We start from the raw sequence: 21,349 nt of genomic DNA, 5'->3' as shown, positions 1-21,349 counted from the left end.
GGAAAACTAGTTGCAATGTAACTCTACTGTACCTTCTCACAGGCAACATATCCTCTACAACTAGCCAGGTAACATAGCGGTTCCCCTCCTCACTGACTGCTCGTCCCAGCTATCTTTTTAATTTTATCTCAACGTATACAAAAGCAAATACCTTGAGAGCAACTTTTAGAAGCAGATGAATATGCATGTTCGGCACAGAATGAGGGAGCCGTCCACATGTGCGTCACCACTTCCTCCGATTTAATGGGGATTTCCTCATCACAAAACAAATTGGGCTCCAAGCTGCTAGAAGATTTTACACTGGCATTGTCCTGAAAAAGACCCACAGAAAACATGCAACATCTGGATCCAGAAAATACCTACCTCAAAGTAAATTCTAAGACTCATCAGTTCACTGTTCCTAAAACCCTACAATTTGAAGCACCCCACCAGAGACAACAAGACCATGTGCAAAAGGTACAAGTTACATCCCTACTTAAATAGTGGATGAACAAAGCAACTACGGAGATAGGTCAATAGGTTTATAGCTACTGCATGAGAAACGCTTGACAAGGTTCCTCACTCACCAGTCCCTCAAGTATGGTCTTCAAAAGTCACGGTAATGAAAAAAGGCTTACTCTTGGCCTACGTAACTTTTTTTTCTTGAAAAATTTGGCTGCAAGACCACAATGAGTGGTATCTTTAGTAAAGCAGAAGTACGCTGAGTAAATAATAGTTACTATAGGAAGAAACAATTAAAGATCTTATGGAAGATGAAAAAACAGGGTGTTCCAGCACAAATATCAACATAATGGCAAACAATCAAACGTTGCCCTGGGATAGGGACTTTTACAGCAGTCCTGAACCATATTAAGATAGAACCAAACAGTGGGAGGAAGAGGGCTGTAATATTTGACACTGTTTCCATGAACAGAGTAGCGATGGCATTGACTTGCACTCAGCTCAATGCATTGTGTAGGATGGGATGCTTGACTTTCTAGATACATCACACACTGAAACACTGCCTTCAGGTACAGGTGGATCCATTAAAGAAGGGAGATTAGAAATCTCTTAGCAGTGGGAGAAGCTTTGTTTGACTTAAGCAGAGAATCCAGAAGGCACAAGCCCATCTCAGTAGATTCCCTGACACCTCCTAGTACTAACTTCTCCCTCTTCTTCCTCACCCCTGCAGGTGAAATTATTAAAGATAATCTCCTCAACCAGCTGCCTGTTTCCACAGCACTTTCCAGAACTTAGATGCCCCATTACATTTGTGATGAATCTGGCCAACAGGTTAAACACCTTTAGCATGCCGTGTAAGACTGAAATCTTTCACAAAACAAAAAACCCAAGAAGATAAAGGCTGTAGAGCAGTTATTGACAATATTTACCTGGAGATTAGCTGTGTGGGTCCCAAAATGGCCAACTCAGGAAATTGTACCACCCAGACACTGTCATTTCATGACATAAAAAGGGAGTTTAAGAATGGTAATCTCTCTCTGGCTTTCAGTTACATGTTTAAAAGGAAGTGAAGTGCACACTAATGATTTCAGTACAGAACTTGAATTGGGAAACTGAGATTTAAATTGCCCAGATGAAGAGGCAGAATAAGTATATTCAGAAAGAGGAAGATATTTCCCCCTACAAAGTAAAGTTTATATATCATACAGTATCTTGCTCTGGATATCGTATTATACTACATTAAAGAAAATTCAGGAGCAACAGACCAATTAATAAAAAAATATCACCATTTGGTGGACATAGGCAACAGGTGCAAAGGAACGAGGAAAAATATGTGAGAAATCAAAGCAACTAAAGGTGAAGAAAATTTACATTAAATTTGATCAGTGAATCAGTCTGCTTGGAACAAATCTTACAAGTGTCTAGCTATTGCAGTCATAACGAAGTATTTGATGAGAAGAATCATGTTTTAATTAGAAAAAGCACAATATAATCAAACAGGCCTTTTCACACCTGTTTTTATAGCCACTGTTGTACTTGAGATGTCCAAGACCATGGGTTTTGAAATAGCCTATGGACCCTTAGGGATCCAAGGATTACTTCTGAAGTTACTGAGAGCAAATTCATGAGGCATCATGGCAGGGTTTTGTTGTTTGGTTGGTTTTTGTAAACACATTAGTTGACTGGAAAATGCTTATAGATCATAAACTGGAAAAAACTCAGCCCTTGAAAGCCAACAGTCTAAAAATATGCAAAGTTTCTCAGAGTTTAATATTTCTTTTGAACATTGCTGCTCCTAGTTTAAACCTGACAAATCTGGTTGACTGAAAATTTGTCTTTTATTCCAACCATGTTAGTTGACAAAGGACATTTCTGGTCCCAATCAGCTTTGCTTCGACAGATTTTTACGTTCAGGTTTGGTTTTTTTACAATTACATATAGTAGTGGGCACCCAAATCTAAATGGTTAAGTAACAGATTTTGAAATCGTGACAGCAGAATCATTAAACAAATGAAATTACACTCCTGCAAAACCCTCATATCCTGACAAGCATATGCCATCTTTCTTGACATACGCTTTATCACAGCTTCAGAAAATACCACATCTTTCAGAAATGCTTTATTATGACACTGATGTAAAGAACAATTTGGAAATTACTGGGATTTTTTAATATAAAGCTAATCTAATTAACAGCAGTTAACACCCAATTGCAATGTACTCTTGTTGGCATTTCACATGGGACTGTTAAGACAAATGTATGTATTAGCATAAAGCTCCTTAGAAACAAAATACTAAGAACAGGAGATTGAGGCAAATCGTATCTGGAAAATTTACTGTTCCTTTATAAACCAGAAAATCTGCTTTAGAAGTTACAAATTTTTTTAAGATAGACATGACACTATTGCTAAAAAGGAAACACTGTACAGGAAGGAACAGTGGCACTGCTTTTGTTTCTACATGTATCAGAAGGATATTTCAGAAGTTCTGAAGTGAAATACATCATATTGAAAACACTTGGTTATCTCTACAATTGCATTTTCCTCATGACAGTTCTTCTCTGGTTAAAGTATTTTAAACATTTAACTGCAATTAAAATTTCTGAACTGAATCCAGACATCTAGTCCTGAGTTATTTCCACACATCCGAAATTGAACACATGTACCTCTTCTAAATGAGGGCTGAATGAAGAGAAAGGTATGAAAACTGGCACCAGGAAACATCTTTTAGGCACGTAGTTTTCAAAGACTAATTTTTCACTGTAGCAAAAGCTGTTTTAGAGCTCTCCATATAGACACTTACTCATATTTATGACTCATGGTATCTCTGAATGGGGCAATTTAGGCAATGTTCATCCTCCCAAGGTATTATAAATACAAATCCCTTGAGAAGTGTATCCTTTTACTTAGCACTAAAAAGCACCTTTTCAAACTCAAACAGGACGTTCGGAAATTTTGAATAAAAACATTATGAAACTTCCCAACAGTCCAGAACTGAGACAGTCAGATAAAAATCAAAGTACCACCTCTTCTGCAACAGGAGCCAGGGAAAAATGTACATAGATAGCTTAAGATAGAAAAAAATAGTCTGAAATAAATTGAATTAATAAGAAAACCAGGTGTTCCGGATTAATTCTATGCAGACAAACCACACTGGATTACTCACCTTTATGTCATAGCCATATGTCTCCCTGATGTCTTCATCAGAGTCTGTCTCTTCATCATCATAATCCAAAGTCTGCCGTGGGGATGAGGAGACACTCCCTATCACTCTGTTAAAGGCTGATTGCTGGAAACTAGTCAAGTGTCCCTAGAAGAAAAATGGAACATGGGAATGAAACAATAAATTTTCAAGAAAACAATCTATAAAAAGGCTAAAGAGTTACTAACAAAGAAAAGTTATTTTGGCCTGAGGGTAACTGCCTGGGCAGTCACAGAAAAGCCTAGTTACAGCAAGACATGAAGACAGACAGGGAAATACCCAAGGAAAATGTTCTAATTTTATTTCCATGTTTTTGAATAATAGTGACTAGAAAGATCTAGATACTGCTGTTCAGTGCTACCAAATTATAGCCTGTGGTTATACAAGCTCCTTCACCACAGCATCACCTAATCTCAATCTCAAAATGAAAAGAAATGAAAAGGCCACCTCTGGAAGTACCAGTGTTTGCCTACAGACCTCACTGAAATTTATTAACAAGACACCAAATGCCTAAGAGTGACAATCCATGAGGAATTACAGACTTCTGATTCTGTCAAGAGGGAAATGGAACTCGGACACCAAACTAGCCACTGCTTTACACATCTTCAGGTCTTTAGCCAGCTGCTATGTCTGAACTGACATTTCTTGCAAGCACCTTCAGCAGTTGCTATTGACAATGAGTACAAAGCAACAGACCTGTTCCTGGCACAGCACATTAACTGAAGCCAGCCATTGCCCGAGACTGAGGAGCACCGAACCACACAATTTTGACATGTCTAACTCTCAGCTTTTAACTGCCCTCCCTCTCCTCTCCCCCAAGCTTCTCTAAGAAAGAGAAGGTTTTTCAACACACCAAAGAACAAAGCAGCACAGTAAAGAGCAAGATATCCCTACCTGCAAATCTGGGTTAGCTGCTGCTTTCTGTAGCTCTGCACTGATTATTTTCTCTGTTTTCTCCCGTGCTGCCTGCTCCACCATTCGCTGGCTGAGCACAGAAAGCTTAGCCAAAGCAGAGGACAACTCATCAGTGGCCAAAGCCTGCCGTGCTCTGTCCTGCCAACTCATGGCACGTTCTGTCAAGCACTGCAATGCCTCCCCTTCCGGCAGCCGTACGGGCAGCTTCTGCAGGGACACCAGCAGAGACAGTATTGTCTCAAGTCTTGGCCTTCGAGAACGCATGCAAAGTGGACACAGAAACTTCACTTCTTTGGCCTGCCAACTAGAGCCCTTCTTCTGAGAACTTGTTTTTGGAAGGGGCACACAGCCACTATGAAACCAGTCTTTGCACAGCTCACACTGTAGCATGAATCCACTAGCTGTTTTGCGGCAGATGCAGAATTTGACTTCTTCAATTCGATCCACCATAGTCATCTTGGCCAGGTTAGCTGCCCGGAGAGCATGCATAGCTTCAATCTCCTTCTGTTCCCGTTCCTTGAATACGGCCACCTACCCAGCAAAGGCAAAAAACAGTTCATGACTTTCACAGCTAAGAGAGATTACATTTTATTAGCATTCTAGGAAAAGAAAAAGACAAAAACATTATCAGGGGATCTTCCTAGTTATATTAGCCCAAAATTTAGGAATTGTGTGATCTAATTAAAACTTCAGCTAAAATACCTTCTCCTCAATTACTCATTACTCCCCTGAGTCCTTCTGACAGATTTTGTGTAAACTTTAGAAAAGCTTCTTTGCATCTACAATGTTTCTGAAGTTCATAATTAAATCTGTCATAAGGCCACCTGAAGAACGCGTTTTGACTCCAGGAAAGAAGTCAGAATTGGTTCCATCTATTTGTCTACCAAGAAAATGCAGCTGAGCATTGTTTCAATGTTGACTCAGCACCAGGAGCATCTGAGTGGCCACATATCTCCTGAAGCACCTCGCATTTCCGCAGGGTCTCCATTCAAGTAACTGTAACAAAGCATACTAAGGTAAACCAGACTGTGTGTAAGCCACGTTAATGACCCTGCTTATACTTTCTTTGTTCCCAGAGAAAGGGCCGCCAGATGACAGCAAATTCTTCTGATAAGCTGCATCAATATCCTCCCAACAAGGAGGAATCAAATAGAACATTCCCCCCAGCCCAGTTTCTATGGCCAAGCGTTTACAGGCTGCCCTCAAAATCAACCTAACCAAATATACCTTGGTACTGTTCAAGAGAGTTGTCCCTCATTCCACATTATTTTGATGAGATGTCAATGAGTGCCAGTAATATCAGATGAGCAGCTACACATATTAACACAAGACCATTTAAGTCTTACCCATAGCCCAATACATTAAATACCAGCACTTACTCTGAACCGTGCTTCCCTCTACTTTCACTACAGCTAAAGCTGAACTATATTCTTGTGTCAAACATCATATTTTTTTCAGTGAAATTAATTTATCAGTTCTTCCATAAGATTTCTCCACAGATCAGAGACAAATTAAATCCACGTTACCAGGAGGCAATACTTTTCACTGCTCCTTACCACAGCTGCGGTATCCCTGGCCTCCTCCAGCCCATCCTCCAATTCACTTAGGGATTCCAAGTCAAGATCTTTCTCCTTTTCCTTCTCCATCAACTCCTTTGCCCTCTTCCGTCTGTTCTTACTGCTCCCATAAACACCAATATCAGTCCGAGGGCTCAGAACCTGTAACCACCAAGCAAACTTATAGCATCAGAATCAAGGATGCCAAGAAGAGAAAAAAGTTCTAATCCATAATTATGGATTTCAGGGACATATATGAGAACATCTACTAAAGGAATTACAAGAGAGTCACCAGAGAGCAAAAAATACTCAGCAATCTAACACCTTTGATATCTGTCACTTAATGCTAGGAAGAGCAGAAAAACAGAAAAAGATACAACTATTTCAGAAGTATAGAATTTGTATGTAATCAGCATGACGTGGCAGGTCAATCTGAAAGCCACTGTGTTTTCATGATTAAATTAAAATATCTATTAAACTATCATACCTATAGCTAACTGAAATACTGTACACAGATATCAGTAGTTTAACATTCACTTCAAGCACCTTCATCAAGTCTTAAAGATCTGCCACGATTTGTATCAGAAATTTGGCTGATGTAAAAACTAAAAAAATATGCTATAAGCCTTTTGGTATCAAACATGAGAGGCTGCAAAGCATTTTTAAGAACAAGAATTAAATTTTAAGTCATCTTGATTAGTTGAAAGGCATACTTGAATCAAAATCTAACAAATTAAATTCAATATAGTAAAGTTCAAAATGATACATTTAAGAAAAACAGTCAAATGCAAAACCAGAACATATTAGGCAGAAGAATACAGCAAAAAAAATTTGGACCTGGAGGGCATCACAAACTGAGCAGAAATAAATGTGATGTTGTAGCAATAGGGGCAGATCCCATGGGAAACCTTAAACTGCAGTATCGCCTTTGAGACACAAGATGCAATCACTGCATTTCATGTGGCACTAGGGAAGCCACAGTGAGAGGATTCTGTCTGGTTTTGGACACCACACCAACAGTGAAGACAAACCACAGGAAACAGCAATGAGATAAGAGTATGAAAAATACAAACTACAAGAAAGAGTTGGAAGAACTTCAATTGTTTTCCATAGAAAAAAGGGAAGCTTGTCAAGCAGATATGATAAATCTTCAAACACATGAATGATTTTTATTAAAACAAAGACAGTGACTACAGCTTATAAAATATCTAATCTATTCTCCCAGAATTTAAGCAGTGGAACAAGTTAAAATATTCACCTGTTAAAGACAGTTTCTATGACCATTTCAGGCCTCCATTTCTACAACTACACAAAAAAGATAAATCCTTTTCTTTCCCTCCCAAAAAGGAGAGTTTTAATTTGTTTCTGCAAAAGTAACAGCTGAGGTTGTCTATAGGTAAAACAAGACTAGCCAAGCAGACTTTTTCACCCCTTTCACCTGAGAACAGCTGAAGTTTATTATATTCTATTCTCAAAAGGATCTGTAATCTACTGTAATTGAACCAGCTGCTCCTTCCAGACCACAGAGGGCCATTAAGACCAGTTTCTGAAGGCTGATACAGAAGTGTCTGTTGCTCACCTGTAACAGGCTGTAGCTTGAGTTCTTCTTCAGAAAGGTCCTTCCTGTGCGCTCCCGCCAGGCACGTGCTGCAGCTACCTGTGATTCCAGCTGTGGCAGGGCATCAAGACGCACTGGTATTGGGCGGCCTTTTGCAGACAAGCTCTCCAGTTGCTCCAGGTAGGCATAGTTGCTCCCATTCTGGAGTAAAAGAAATGTTTCTAAACCAACAATTCGTCCATTGTATCAGTAGCCAGCTTAATTTCAAGCCATACACTATCTTGTCACTGACTAAAATAAGAGTTGCATAGGAAAGGAAAGGAGGGCAATGTTTCAATCTTACTGGTATTTAAAAAAACCCATCTCATACAGTTTTTATTTTAAAAGTCATTCTGACATGGCCAGCTGGCTTAGTGAGTAAGATAACATTCCATTTCTAGATGGCTGCCTTAAATGCTGTCTGCTTAACAGCAAGCTACTATATCTGAGAATTGTACAGGGACTGATGTGAAATCAATTGGGATTCTCACTTCAGTTCCCAACAAATACCTTATATAAGGATAGCAGTTGCAGTCCAGAGATCAACACCTGTAAGTATGACAGAAGCCATGTCCCTTTTGGATCAAGTTAAGTGGGTTTACCGATAGAAGGGGAGGCTACTGAACTAACGATGTCATAACTTTATTTCAGATAGAAAATTTCAGCCATCACTGCCATGGGGGAGAACACCACAAACAACAAACCATTTCCATAGCCAGCTCCAAAGCTGAAGATCTGTGAGCAGAATGTCTTCTGCTGCAGCCAAGTATTTTCAGTGACAGTACGCATAACAGTTTCAATACCACATACCCACCCTTTAAGAGTTACATTTGTATCATAATGAATTTGCGGGCTTTTACATCCCCCATGAAACGCATAAAAGGAAGGAAAACAGAAACTGGATAGCCAATGGGGAAACACAAGCACAAAAAGAAAGAGAAATTCAAGCACATGAGCTACGGTAAGCACATTCAACAGCTATAGCAAGGCTTCCCTTCAGGTCACCTTTTGTGAATGGAGGGGCTAGGAATAAACAACATCTAAATAAAAGGATGCAAGCAGAAGATTCCAGTCCCGGCTGTAACCCCTACCTGAATGGCCTCCACTTTAGCTGTCCAGTCTCTAGCCCGCTGCAGGGCTTCTTTCAGTGCCAGCACATTGGGCAGGTAAGCAGGGATGTTCTTTGCTTCATTCACAATGCCCTCCAGAGCAACCACACTTTGGCGCGGCCTAGGGTAAGAAAAACCCAATTCCAGCCTTCTCTCAATATGTCAACTACATCCATATGAATTTGACAGGCTGGTAATGCAACTTCATCACTATACTGCAGTGCAGGATACCATGGCTCTATTCTTCAAGGGTGCTACTGGCTACCAAAGAACAAAGAGGTGAGAAAGCTGACGGACTTTGCACAATCAAGTTCAAAAGGGCACAGCATCAGAGCTCCTTTAACATTGAGGAAGCTGCCTTGTGTAGCATACTCAAGTGTTTTTAGTTGAGGGGGATGAATACCAAAGACAGCAGCAACACTCACAGCCTCCTAGCACTGTGCAACATGATAAGGAATCAACTCTTCTGCAACTCATCAAGTCCAACTCTTGAGCAGTTAAACTGCTGGAAGGTAAAAAAACCAAAATACACTAGTTTCAAAGCCCCCAGCTTCTCAGCACACTCCTCAAAAGAGGCTGAGAATCCCAGAAGTGTGTAACATATAAGAACAGTTTGCAAAGGAACACTCACCTGGCCTGCAGGCAGACTTTGGCCTTCTCCTCCCACCTCTCCGAGACTGTTAGCAGCTCCTGCAACTCAGCCATAGCTTTCTCTACAGCATGGTGCGGTGCCAAGCCCACACCTGAGTCAATCAGCTTCTTCATCACATCTAGGGTGACCCTCTGGGGATCCAAGAGGGTGGATCTCACCTCATCCAGCCACCGTGCCTGTTGCAGTTCTTGCTTCAGCCTTGGCAATTCAGGAAGTTCTACATAAAGGCCAGAGCCCAGGTCTATCAACTCTTGCAGCTTGGAAGAGTCTGGGATCTCATCCATCATAGCTTCTTGAGCACGCTCATGAAATTCTTCTACATCATCAAGCAGATTCTGAAGTAACAAACAGTACAAATCAACTAGAAAAGAAATGTCCATAGAACCAAAAGGGAAAGTTGACTGAGGGAGCAGTCATCTGTGAATTTGTATGTGATCATCACATAATCAGTCACAGCTTCTACACACAATGCCAGCTAGCTGTCACAAGCCTGACACATATTAAGTAACAGACCCTCTAAACTCATTCGGTGGCCTGTTTCATACACTAGGCACATTAGCTGCATCAAACCCTGCACCTAAAATAGTACGACCGCAACTGCCTACAGCTCCCAACAAAACAGAGTATTAAGTGTTGTGCAACCAACGTTAATTTCAAAATAGTGGTGGGAAAGCGGACCTCTGCAAGCAGATTATCCTTTCAATCTAGCATTATGACATTACAGTAATGATGGTAATACACAACAGAACAACACATGCTGAGGAGAAAGAACACACCAGAGTTGCACACGGACATGAATACCAGAAGATCATTAAAATAATGATGGTCAAATTTGTAATTACTATTTCCTAAAGCAGGCCCACCACTTAAGCACATCAGGATTTTATTGCACAAAAGAAAGAAGTGAAAATGCAAAATCCTCTAATAAAAGGAGACAATTTCAGAGAAATCCAACTGCACTGCTGCAGTTGTCCCCATCCTCATGTTTTGGCACTGCAATGATAAAAATCAAAGACAGCAAACAGACAGGAAAATCTCTGCAGGAGATTCATTCAAGGTCATTCAACCAGTATACTCAATTGATTAACTCCTGAGTCTCTTACAAAGTGGCAGGTATTTCTCATGGCTAGTCAATGGCACAATAAGGAGCAAAACCTGCATTTCCTAACCTAACCCTTAGCTTTCTGCCCTTATTGTCTGGTGTTGTTTTTTCATGACTGGAAACCAGAAGGCATTTACAAAAAAGAACAAGATCCACATTATAAAGATTTTGATTCAGGGAACATATGCTGAATGCTTTATAGTGACAAATTATTAAGTTTAATAATTATAATGCCTTTTATGTTAGAAAATACTCATCATCCAACATGACAATTATTTTGCAATTCATAATGATGGATAATTGCATTCAAATGCCATGCTGAAAGTTAGTGAGTGCTTAGGCATAAATGATCATTATCTGACTTCGTTCAGAAACTAGGAGACTATGGTTTGTAACCAGTAAAATGATAATATTTATTTTATTGGCTAGTGATTATGTTGAAGCTTCAAGAACATACACATGCACAGAATACTTCAACAGAACCAGTTTCCTAAGGCTGAGCAGCAGTGGGAAAAGAGAATAGTTGGGAGAAAATATTTAGACAAAAACACCAATTAAAACTGTCAAGAGTTTATTGCATGTCCACAGCTCTGTCATCAAAGAATTATGTCTTAATTATAAGAAGGTTTTAAATACATTAGAAAAAAAAATCTCCTTTGAGAACAATCGTATAGGTCTATTAATAGATGATGATAAAATTTCATGAGTAAATACTAGTAAATATTTCTGGTTTGTATGTGGAAAGAAGTGTAGTAAAATCATCCTATCATATGAGGATAACAACATACTTTCCACTATTAGCTGCTGGGAAAAGATTATCATCAACAGGCCTGGAAAATCTGTATCCTGGAGTCCTACAGATTTCTGAAGGTACTTCTTTTCAGCAACAACATGCCAATATTGTAATGACAAGAAGTCCAATATAAAGTCTCTCTGTGACACCAACATTGAGTTACCATGGAAAAGTTAATACAGAATTCATTAATTAAGATGGAGATAATTAACACTAGTAAACACAGAAAAGAGGCGTTCTCAAACAAGACTAACATTTTTAAACTGTATGTTTGGTTATTTAGTAGCTGCTGCAGATATGGTAATGTTTAGAATTTTAGGCCCTCAATCTAGCACAATAGAACATTCTTCTTGAAATTGTTATTGACAGAGAACATGTGTGTTAATAAATGATTAACATACATCAAGAACCATTTCTCAAGCTGAAAAATCTTTATTGTTTCTTGAAGGAGTTTTCTAGAACTTGGTTAGTAGGTGAAACACTATTTAACATTTCATCATCAGTGACAGAGAAACAAATTAAGATTGCTGCTGAAAACACTTGCTACGATACAGACTGCCAGAGTGATAAATGATAATAGCAGCCAGGGGAATCAGTACGATCTGGATTACTTATTAGTCTAGATCCATTCAAAGACAGGTGCAAAGATATATACATGAAGGACAAGAAACACGGGCTGTGCATACAGATTAAGGAGGCTGTAACCTGGAAAACAAGGCTGAGAAGTATTTACAGAACAATTGCCAATGTGGTACTGCTTTCCCTCTCCCCTAAAGAAACACATCAATGTAATCTTCAGAAGTTTCCACAAAAAACATAAAGGGTAGGATTTAATCAGGAATTCCACCACTATAGAGAGCATTAACAGTGCTGGAATAGGAGTAACTGCTTCAGAGAGATAAAACTGGGCCATCTGGACAGTGACAGGTGGGAGGGATCTTTTACCTTGGTTTAACTGAAGTGAGACCACTACATCTGACAATGCCCATTGCAACAGGCAGCTTAGAAAACGAATGCATTGTCACTTAAAGTGCTCTGTTTGCTTGCCTAAATGCCGACTGCATGGGCAATACCCCATCAATACCCCACACTGTCTGAGACTGCTACACAAGAGCTAAGGTATTCTTTGAAGATGGCAACAGAGGCCAGGTGAAATACTTCAGAGTATCTCACAGGGCACTAGATACCCACGCTTAAGGTCCCAAATTTAGCCCTACATATTCAATGGTATGACTATACTGGCATGAAAGTACAAATGCTGTCATTGCCCACTTAGCGACATGCTTATAAATGAACTGGAAACGGATGTTACCATTCCATTATGGACAGGCAGCAACATCATCAGCAAAACTCCAGTAACACCAGCAAGATTACCCAGTAAAGCAGGGAGACACTGAGCTACATCTTTCCAGAGTCTTTTACTTTCTTGAGGCCAGGGGTATCATTGCAAAGCAGCTATCTGCTTTACATGAGAAGCTAGACATTAAACACCCCACTCAATCCACCTCTGCCAGTGCACAACTGATTCTTAAAGAAAAAAGCCTTTCATCCTTTACACCAGGCAACGTTATCTGTTTAAAAAAAATCTCAAAACCACAAAAACAGAACAAAGTAAAAAGCACGACATGATCTGAGGAGCAGATGCAAACTTACCTTCACTTGTCGGGCTTGGCTGATAACACAGGGCAAGCTGAACAACTGTTGTACGAAAGCTTTAAGCTCCTCCATAGTTAGCTTGGTCCGTGTCCTTCCACTATCTTGGCTCTGTCTGCTGTATGAATGGACATAATTAAACAATATTAGGTGAAAGTTAAGATTATAATCCCTGGATTTACTCCCAGTGACAAAACTAACAAGATTACTGAGAAGTTACAAAAAAAAAATTCATCACTTAGTTTAAAGAAATCAAACTCCACAAGTATTCCAAAATCTTGAAAACTAAGTCTAACGTAATTCCTCTAAGCATCAAGAGAATTTACCCTGCTTTTCAGATGTAGCATTGTCTTTCAAATTGAGTTTGTTCAAAAAAGGTAGAACATAGCTCCAAAAAGCCTCCTTTAGGCAGCTCAAGAGGTTGACTGCCATGACAAGCACTGACAAGACATCTGAGATAAGTAACAGCAACAAGCTCTGAAAGTAGTGTTATGTTCTAGAGTGCTCTCTCTTGTAGCCAGAGAAACTGGCCTTGCAAGAGGAGAAGACTGCTACTGAGTAGGATGTGCTCTGCAAAGACACTTCCATTAAGTATCACTTGAATAAAGTATAACAAGCCCGCTCTGTGTGGTAAAAGACTTCCAAGTGACACACTGCACAAACTAAACATTTGGTATACATATCGCTGGCAGGCACAACTTCACAACAGGACAGATTTGAAAACACTGAAGAGTTGTTCCCTGCTAGTGAATCCACATTTTATTACTACAGAAACATTAAAGAAAAATAAAACTCCATCTTTCAAACTATGGACTTACATGTAATTGTAAAAGTAAAATTTAGATTAATGATTAAATATAATTACAGCCTATCTGAAACTCAGAGGGGAAAAAAACACTGATGACAGACAGGATGGAGTAGTAGCTGCGCTGAGCCTGCTGTGCCTCCAATATTCCTGCAGAAGAGTGAATGGTGTGGTGCTCCGAGACACCACTGTAGGAGGGCACCCCTCTGAAACACTGCACTGGCGTTGTGTCCCTAATCCAACCATGGACTGCCACAGCACAAACAAAATGATACAACTGTCCCTGCCTATGGAAACAACTTTCAACAGTGGAGAGACACACAGAACTGGAATATTGGATACATCTTCACAGGTACGCATCACCTATTTTTCAGGTTAATATATATTATCAGATGCACAAGGAATAGATTTTCTTTTGCTACATTTGAGCATGAGTTTACTGCTCCTTTAATCCCTGCCAAATTGTTCTGTTTGAGCACTCATTTTTATTTTGCTTTTTTAATAACCTTATCCTCTGTGTAAATGTGATCCTTCTCAACGCATTAAATACGAACACAAATGTTAAAAGAAGCTGAACATGATCTTATATTTAAATTTCCTAGCACTGTTCAAAGATTTCAAAAATCTTTCTCAAACCTCCATTTTGTAACATGTTGCTATTTGGCATACAACAGCCCTCAGATGTATATAAAAGTCCTTTTTTTTGCCCCACAGAATTCTCTCAGCTTTAGATAAGACACAGCATTGAAAGTCGTCAGATCTTTCCACCCCTTGTGTTTCTTGGGGTAGTGCTGGAAATAATTAACTGAAGGCAAGTCTGTTGAAAGAAGGCCAACAACCACAGCAGAGGGAAGAGCAGGCAGCAAGAGAGCAGGAACACCTGCGAGCTACCAAAAAAGTTAAACCACATTAGGAACAGGGTAATGCAACCCCTGTAGCACGTTTCCCTCACCCAGACCAGTATTTTAAGTGACCGTACCTCCATGGTAGTGGAATCCTAACAAGCAATAAAAACCAAACAGGACAGCCTTCCTTTCCCTTCAAACATAGTAAAAATGCTTCTCTCTTTTATAATAGCCTTCCAATCATATCAGGTATTATACTTGGATCTGTGGTGTAACTCTAGCATTTCAGTGTTCAAGCAATTATGATATGCGTTATGTTTTGTGTAGCAAATTTGGGTATTATAATTAACAAGGTATTCATTTAATGGGACTTCTATTCAGTGCACAGAACGTGTAGGAGAGAAGGAAGAACATGTTGCTGAAGGCTCATGAAAGCAGAACAAAGGGACACATCCAGCAGATTGCTGAGGTAGGGTCAGGGGACAGAGTAACACTGACACAGCCACAGGCTAGGCAGGCAATACAGAGAACCAAGGGAGTCTAACTAAACTGCCCAAAGTCACTGAGGCAAGCCACTACTTTCAACCACACATCACTGCCTCCCATGGTCCTTCCCAAGAAGTAAAAGACTAGCTCAAACTATGAGGGCTTTTTGCTCTGCTACACTGCTCTGCTCCCCAAGATCCTCTTGTTCCAGTCAATGCTGGCAACCTTTGCATCTTCCAGTAACTCCATCAGCATCACAACATGTTCTGCAATTTGAGAACAGCTGGCAAATTTATAAGTATTTTTGAGAAATGCTGTACTGTAAGATACAGCTGCACTTGCCTTATCAACCATAACTGGTATTTCCTAGTTCTCAAGCATTTTGCTTTGCAATCCAATGTCTTAACAGATTTTCTTTCCATGGCTTTAAGCTATGTACTTAGCCATGCTACTTAAAATATATTCATGTCAAGACTTCCTCTGCATTTTTTTCTCTAGTCTTTTCCTACAACTCTCCCACACATTCAGAGAAACACCTGATCAGTGATCAAACACAACTCCTCCAAAAGCTTTCACATTTCAGTACCCAAGTCAGCTGAATATGTTTAACACATTCCAACCAAGTCCACTTTTTTGGCCCCTTGTGTATCTGCCTGCTCCACTGTATCTGCCTCCTCTACCTCTCAATGAGTCAGCACTGCAGACAGGAAACACTGACAGAAGTTAGTAGGCACTGACACCTCAGGATTCTTACGTTTCCAGATCCAATCAAGTAACAAAACAGACAGATGGAAACTGTTGGAAAAAAATGCCTGTCCTACCTGTGTTTTTGCTTTTTGCTCAGAAGCAGCTGTGCTACTGAAGCACAGGTCTCTGCTTCTTTCACAGCATCTCTGAGCCTGCGGAAAAGATCATTCTCTGGATATTTCCTGTCTTCAGCATCCTCCAACATTACTCTCAGCTCAATCACATCTGTAATAACAGTACAGAAATAATTTGTATGCAAAAACAAAAGAGATTTTAGACTGCTTTAAAGGCCTTCAATCAAGGTTCCAACTCGTTCAAGGCTAGTTCAATTTGAAACACACAATTAGTTGCATTACACTCTCAGATTAGCTCATTTCTTTTTTCCACTAAACAATACACAGCATTTATCTCATTAAATGTAACACAGAAGAAATGTGTTTCAGGACATCCTACTATGAACAACAGAAGTCTGACCTTTCTTGTGGTTGAGACTGGCAGACAGAGCTTCTGTAACTCTACTGACCCAGGTGTCATAAGACTGTGCTCTAACTTTCACTCCATACAGCAAAGAAGGAAGGTCTTCTAGTGGGTAACGGTACCTGGAGATATGGAAGGAAAATAAAGTATTAATGCCCGTACAAAAGCCAGGATATTGCTTATATTGCGTTTTTCCAGCCACAACCAGGCCAGAAAGACAGAACATACATAATACCTGTGGCCCTGGAATGAAGAAACTAAAGAGGATAAAAATACTCCGTAAAGACAGAAGTGTGGCCAAATGTTGTATTTGGTCACTGGTCTCCAGCAAACTACTGAATATGGAAGAAAAGCAGGGGAAAAAAGTTCTGTGTACCTTAGACACTTCTTCTGCATGGGACATGGACATAAATCAGACGGATGGTATAAGCATACCAGACGCTCAGGATTACAGGAACATGTAAGAGCTGACAAGAAGCATGTGGTTCTGCAAGCTGTGCACTGACGCTCATCATCTGGAACCAGTTCAAACACCTCTTCTTCAGACATCAACACACCCTAATAAACAAACAGGCAAGACACTTGCTATAAAAACTCTAATCCAGGGAGGGGGGGGGGGGGGGGGGAGAGCAGGAGGGAGCCAAAAGTTCTTTTGCAAGCAAAGTAAGAGTTGTCTATTGTTACTCACCATCTGTACAACAGACTCCCTTAACCGTGTCTCTTCCTCTATCATTAGAGTCATCTCCTTGCAGACCATGGCAGCCAGCCCAACATCCAAGCACTCTGGATCTGCAGCCATCTTGAAGATCAGCTCTTCATGGGAAAAAACACAATGACGTCCTAGCCTTCGGTAATGACTCACACACTGACGCCCAATGGGAAGCTACAAAAAAAATCCCGACATCTGTCATACTGGGAAAAGACCTTTCAAGATGATCTCCTTTCAAGTTGATCTCTTACCTCCCACTTTCCTTGCTTTGACAAAATCTGAGAAAAGACTGAGACCAAGAGACATATCTTATGGGACAAAGCCAATTATAACAACCTTAAATCATGTTACAGATGAGGACAAACAGGGTACCCATGTTGTGGGGGCATCTACCGTATTACGTGCCTAACTTTCAGTCACAAGTGTAAGAGTTGTCCTAAGTTGTTTTTACTCCCAGTCCAAAGAACTAGCACCAAAAAGGAGTCATCTAGTCTATGCTAAGGTGAATGCACTGCCCTCTGGATATTACACATGGACATCAACATTTAACGCAAGATGCCTAGAGTTAACCAAAATCAATATTACTTATTTTGTCCTTTTAAAATAAAAAATATAAATTGCTACATGAATTTGCTATACAGATTTCTGGTTACATTTTGCATAAACAAAGGGAACTTCACACAGTTGGTGTGAGTTTAGCAATTTTTCACAGAAGTTATGCACAGATTACATCATGAGCACAGGAGAGAAAAAGAACACTGACACACTGTCAGTCCTGCAGATAACTTTTCTGACAAATGAATAAATTTCTCTGATTAAGGACTGAAATTCCCATTTGAAAGTAGCAAAATAGACATTAGAGAGAGATAAACTACAAATGAGATCATAACTTCAAGCTGTAAGCCCTGGACAGTGATAGGACGCACTTTTGACAACTTAAGAGTCCACATAAGCTATGCTCTGATGTGGCACAGCTATTAGAACAAGAACTAACACGATTAAAATGTACAATGAGCTGGCACAGAAGGAGAACAAAAGACTGTTTTATGCCTACCTCCTAACATTCACGTAACGACTATTCAAGATAGCACATTAATCTGTATCAAATTCAGAAAGAGGCATCACAGAAGGACTAGCTAAAGGCACTGTGGGATGTCACTTTTTTGCTTAGATCAATACCTAAAATAAGATCACATGCCAAAGTTTCAGCTTGAAGCTGCTAAAAATTATGTGCTTATCAAAATTATTTTGCATAATGCAAACTTACATCAGTCTTTAACCATTGTACCAGGAACTATAAACATAAAACATGCTATGTGAGTTAAGACTGTTCTTCAGATAATTAAGTCACTAACACACTTCTTGAGAAGATCACCACGGAGATACAGCAAACATATACAAAAGAACAGACCCAGTCAGCAGTGCAGAAGTTCACAGCTTCAGCAAAGTTATATCCCTGGTTAAATCCAGAGTGATAGGCACGAGGAAAGGTCACAACAAACTCGCCAGCACACTGATTGGTCCTGTATACCTAATACAAGTGAAGAGAAAGGAAAAAAAACCATGAAACTTACAACAGAGTTTAAGACATAATTACAAGATGTTTGAACACCTCTTTCTTCGTCCTATAAAACACCATAGGCAATACAGCTACACCAACAGTGGTAAGAAGACAGAACCAATCCTTGAAGTGAATCCTCAATTTATAGCCTTACTCAAAAAAGCTGAATATATAAGCCAACAGTTGAAAATTTTCTTTACAAATCCCCAAAAGGATGTTTCTCTATCATCATTCAGTCCATTGCACTACAAAGTACATAAGCTTCTGGAAACAGTTTATGGTTTGCTTTGTTGGGGTATTTGCCAGGGGAACAAATTTATATTAAGACAAAAGCAAATGATAGTGACTGCTGCTTAAATAAGGTCTGCAGTCAATTATGTTTGGTCAGGAAAGCATTTTGTAATGCTGAGATTTCTAATGAACACAAGACAAGTATTTTACTACCAAAAGATATTAAAAGCATTTCACAGACAAATTTTCTGCTATGGTGGGGTAAGGGCTTTTTTAATTAAAATTTAACACACACATACACTTGTTCTGTAAGATATTTTATGTAAGAAACTTGGCACACTCACTTCTGATATAAGATAATATAAATCTTGTGGTGAGTCTAGGGAAGACGCTAGAAAACAGCTTGAAAAAACACCCTATAGCTAATGAACTGAGTATGTATAAACGTCCACCATAAAAATTCTTCAGAGTATGCCAAACCATTGTTACATGAACCTGGCACAGAATGAAGAGTGCATAGGAGTACTTATGTAAAAAAATGCTCATGTGCTACTCACTGGTACACCATGTTCCATCAGTACATTTGGGTTCATAATAGTGACCAGCTGATGCAGGAGATCAGGCTGGGATTCAAATAGCTCAGGAGCCAATTCCTTCATCACATCTTCTAGCTGCTCTGCTGCATGAGAGGGCACACCATACCATGTCTTTGGCTCTCCCCTAATAAAACACAACCACAGTAATAAATATATTAAAGGAAAGTAATAATGCCATCCAACTGCAAAGTACACCTCAAACCTAGCACCACTGTCCACACAAGCCAAATATTTTGCATATAGACAGAAAAGTTTCTTTAATCAACAAACATCATCTTCAGGATGTATTATTCTGATCTGAAAAATCAATTACACTACAACACAATTCTCAAAATACCTGACAGTAGATTTGCCATGAAAAGCCTAACATGGAAGATAATTGTCATTTACCATGCTCTACACAGACAGAATGGGCAATTATTTTCCTTTAGGAAGAAGAAAGCAAGCTTAAACAAAACCTTGGCCGTCACAGCTAACATTTAAGAGAAAAGAGATCATGGTACTCCTCCACTCAGGCTTGGAGTAGTAACATTCCTGAAACCAATGGAACAGTATACCAGCTAAGCAGAAGTGGAAAGAATAAAACACCAGACAGCGCAGTGAAATAATCCTCCTAATTTACATAACCGATTACTGAAAACCAGTGGCCCACTGGACTCTTAAGATAAAAAAAGAGACACCTAAATGGTTGATCTTTTTCTTCCCTCATACTTAACAAGACCAAAAATAAACACAAAATTACTTGAGAACATACTATTCCAGTCCTGTCTTAACCAAAATAAACTGCAATAATCTAGTATCTATAGTGCTGAGGTTTATTTTATTATTTTATTAAGAAGTACTTTTATTAAGCAGTAGTCTGCTGAAATATCTGAAACCATTTACATAGCACTATTTAACTGTACTAATAATCTTGTCACTAACCATCCCACAAGTTCGATGAGGCACGGCACAGCGTTTTCTGTGCTTCCTACAGGCTTCAGTGACACCTGCTGGTAGACAGTGGTTTACAGCCAGTAAACTCCAGTGAGTAATTACTACTACTCTGCATCTGGGCTGCTGGAACTCACCAGCTGACATAAACCCTCACATACTAATCTAGTTAACAGCATGCTGAGGACAAGAACTGAGCTCAAAACAAAATTAATTCCCCGCCAGAGTCTGTGGATCAGATCTTGCTAGAAAACATGCTTCTCCAGAAACGTGCAATCACAGTCAAAAGACTATCAACTCATCTTTACCAGACATACAACAAACTGTATTCTAAAAATGTGCTTTACACAGCTTCTCCGCTCCTTCCCCCTGCTCCATCCACTGTGACCGAGCCTGATGAACTGGGAAGACTGCACTGCAAACAGTTACTATCTTTCAGGATTCTTTTCAAACACAAAAGCTGAATACCACAACACTTTTAGGATTGTTCTGAAACTCAGAATTACTTTCAAATTTCTCTTCGCTTGGCTAGTATTTCTATGTATAGATAGATCTGTTGCGGAACTGTCAGCTCAAATGCCTGTGTAAGCCAGAAGTCTCTATTTCCAGCATAGGAGCATACCAACTTTAAATCATAAAGCAGTGAACTGTTAACTCAGTTCAAAACCAAAAGCTTCCTTAGAAAAGATGTGAGCCTGTACAACATGATTTTATAGTGACTCTGGATTTTTGGCAACATAAGAATATTTAATCAGTTAATAAAAAACACTGGAATGTTTAAACAGTATCTGTATTCACTTTTAATAAGCCTCAGCTCAGAATATGGACCACTCATGACATTTAGCTTTTTGGTTAAAAGCGCCATCAGCATGCATAGGCACTTTGAAGTAGAACTAAAAATTTAATAACAGCAAACAGGGCAGCGTAAGGTAGACACAGAAAG

At 39.5% G+C, this 21,349-nt stretch overlaps 1 protein-coding gene across 2 annotated transcripts in view; it reads right to left on the bottom strand.

The window, feature by feature from the left end:
* Positions 1 to 21,349, bottom strand: part of KDM5A (lysine demethylase 5A) — a 49,781-nt gene that overhangs the window by 7,929 nt on the left and 20,503 nt on the right. Inside the window, exons 12-25 of one of the 2 annotated variants that reach the window (XM_055710712.1) lie at positions 19,435 to 19,597; positions 18,497 to 18,616; positions 17,065 to 17,259; positions 16,753 to 16,934; positions 16,374 to 16,498; positions 15,974 to 16,124; positions 13,017 to 13,134; positions 9,448 to 9,803; positions 8,799 to 8,937; positions 7,690 to 7,869; positions 6,111 to 6,272; positions 4,534 to 5,085; positions 3,604 to 3,747; positions 152 to 311 (exon numbers count right to left, since the gene is read on the bottom strand). In XM_055710712.1, the coding sequence (XP_055566687.1) occupies positions 152 to 311; positions 3,604 to 3,747; positions 4,534 to 5,085; positions 6,111 to 6,272; positions 7,690 to 7,869; positions 8,799 to 8,937; positions 9,448 to 9,803; positions 13,017 to 13,134; positions 15,974 to 16,124; positions 16,374 to 16,498; positions 16,753 to 16,934; positions 17,065 to 17,259; positions 18,497 to 18,616; positions 19,435 to 19,597 (2,747 nt within the window). Of the gene's footprint in view, positions 1 to 151; positions 312 to 1,351; positions 1,431 to 3,603; positions 3,748 to 4,533; positions 5,086 to 6,110; positions 6,273 to 7,689; positions 7,870 to 8,798; positions 8,938 to 9,447; positions 9,804 to 13,016; positions 13,135 to 15,973; positions 16,125 to 16,373; positions 16,499 to 16,752; positions 16,935 to 17,064; positions 17,260 to 18,496; positions 18,617 to 19,434; positions 19,598 to 21,349 lie in introns of those variants that run through there. The other variant, XM_055710713.1, reaches the window with a different exon arrangement.

The sequence above is a fragment of the Falco cherrug genome, chromosome 5 (assembly GCF_023634085.1).
Source record: "Falco cherrug isolate bFalChe1 chromosome 5, bFalChe1.pri, whole genome shotgun sequence".
Lineage (NCBI taxonomy): Eukaryota > Metazoa > Chordata > Aves > Falconiformes > Falconidae > Falco > Falco cherrug.
Note: the sequence above shows the minus strand (reverse complement) of the source record. Positions and strands in the feature narration are given on the sequence as shown.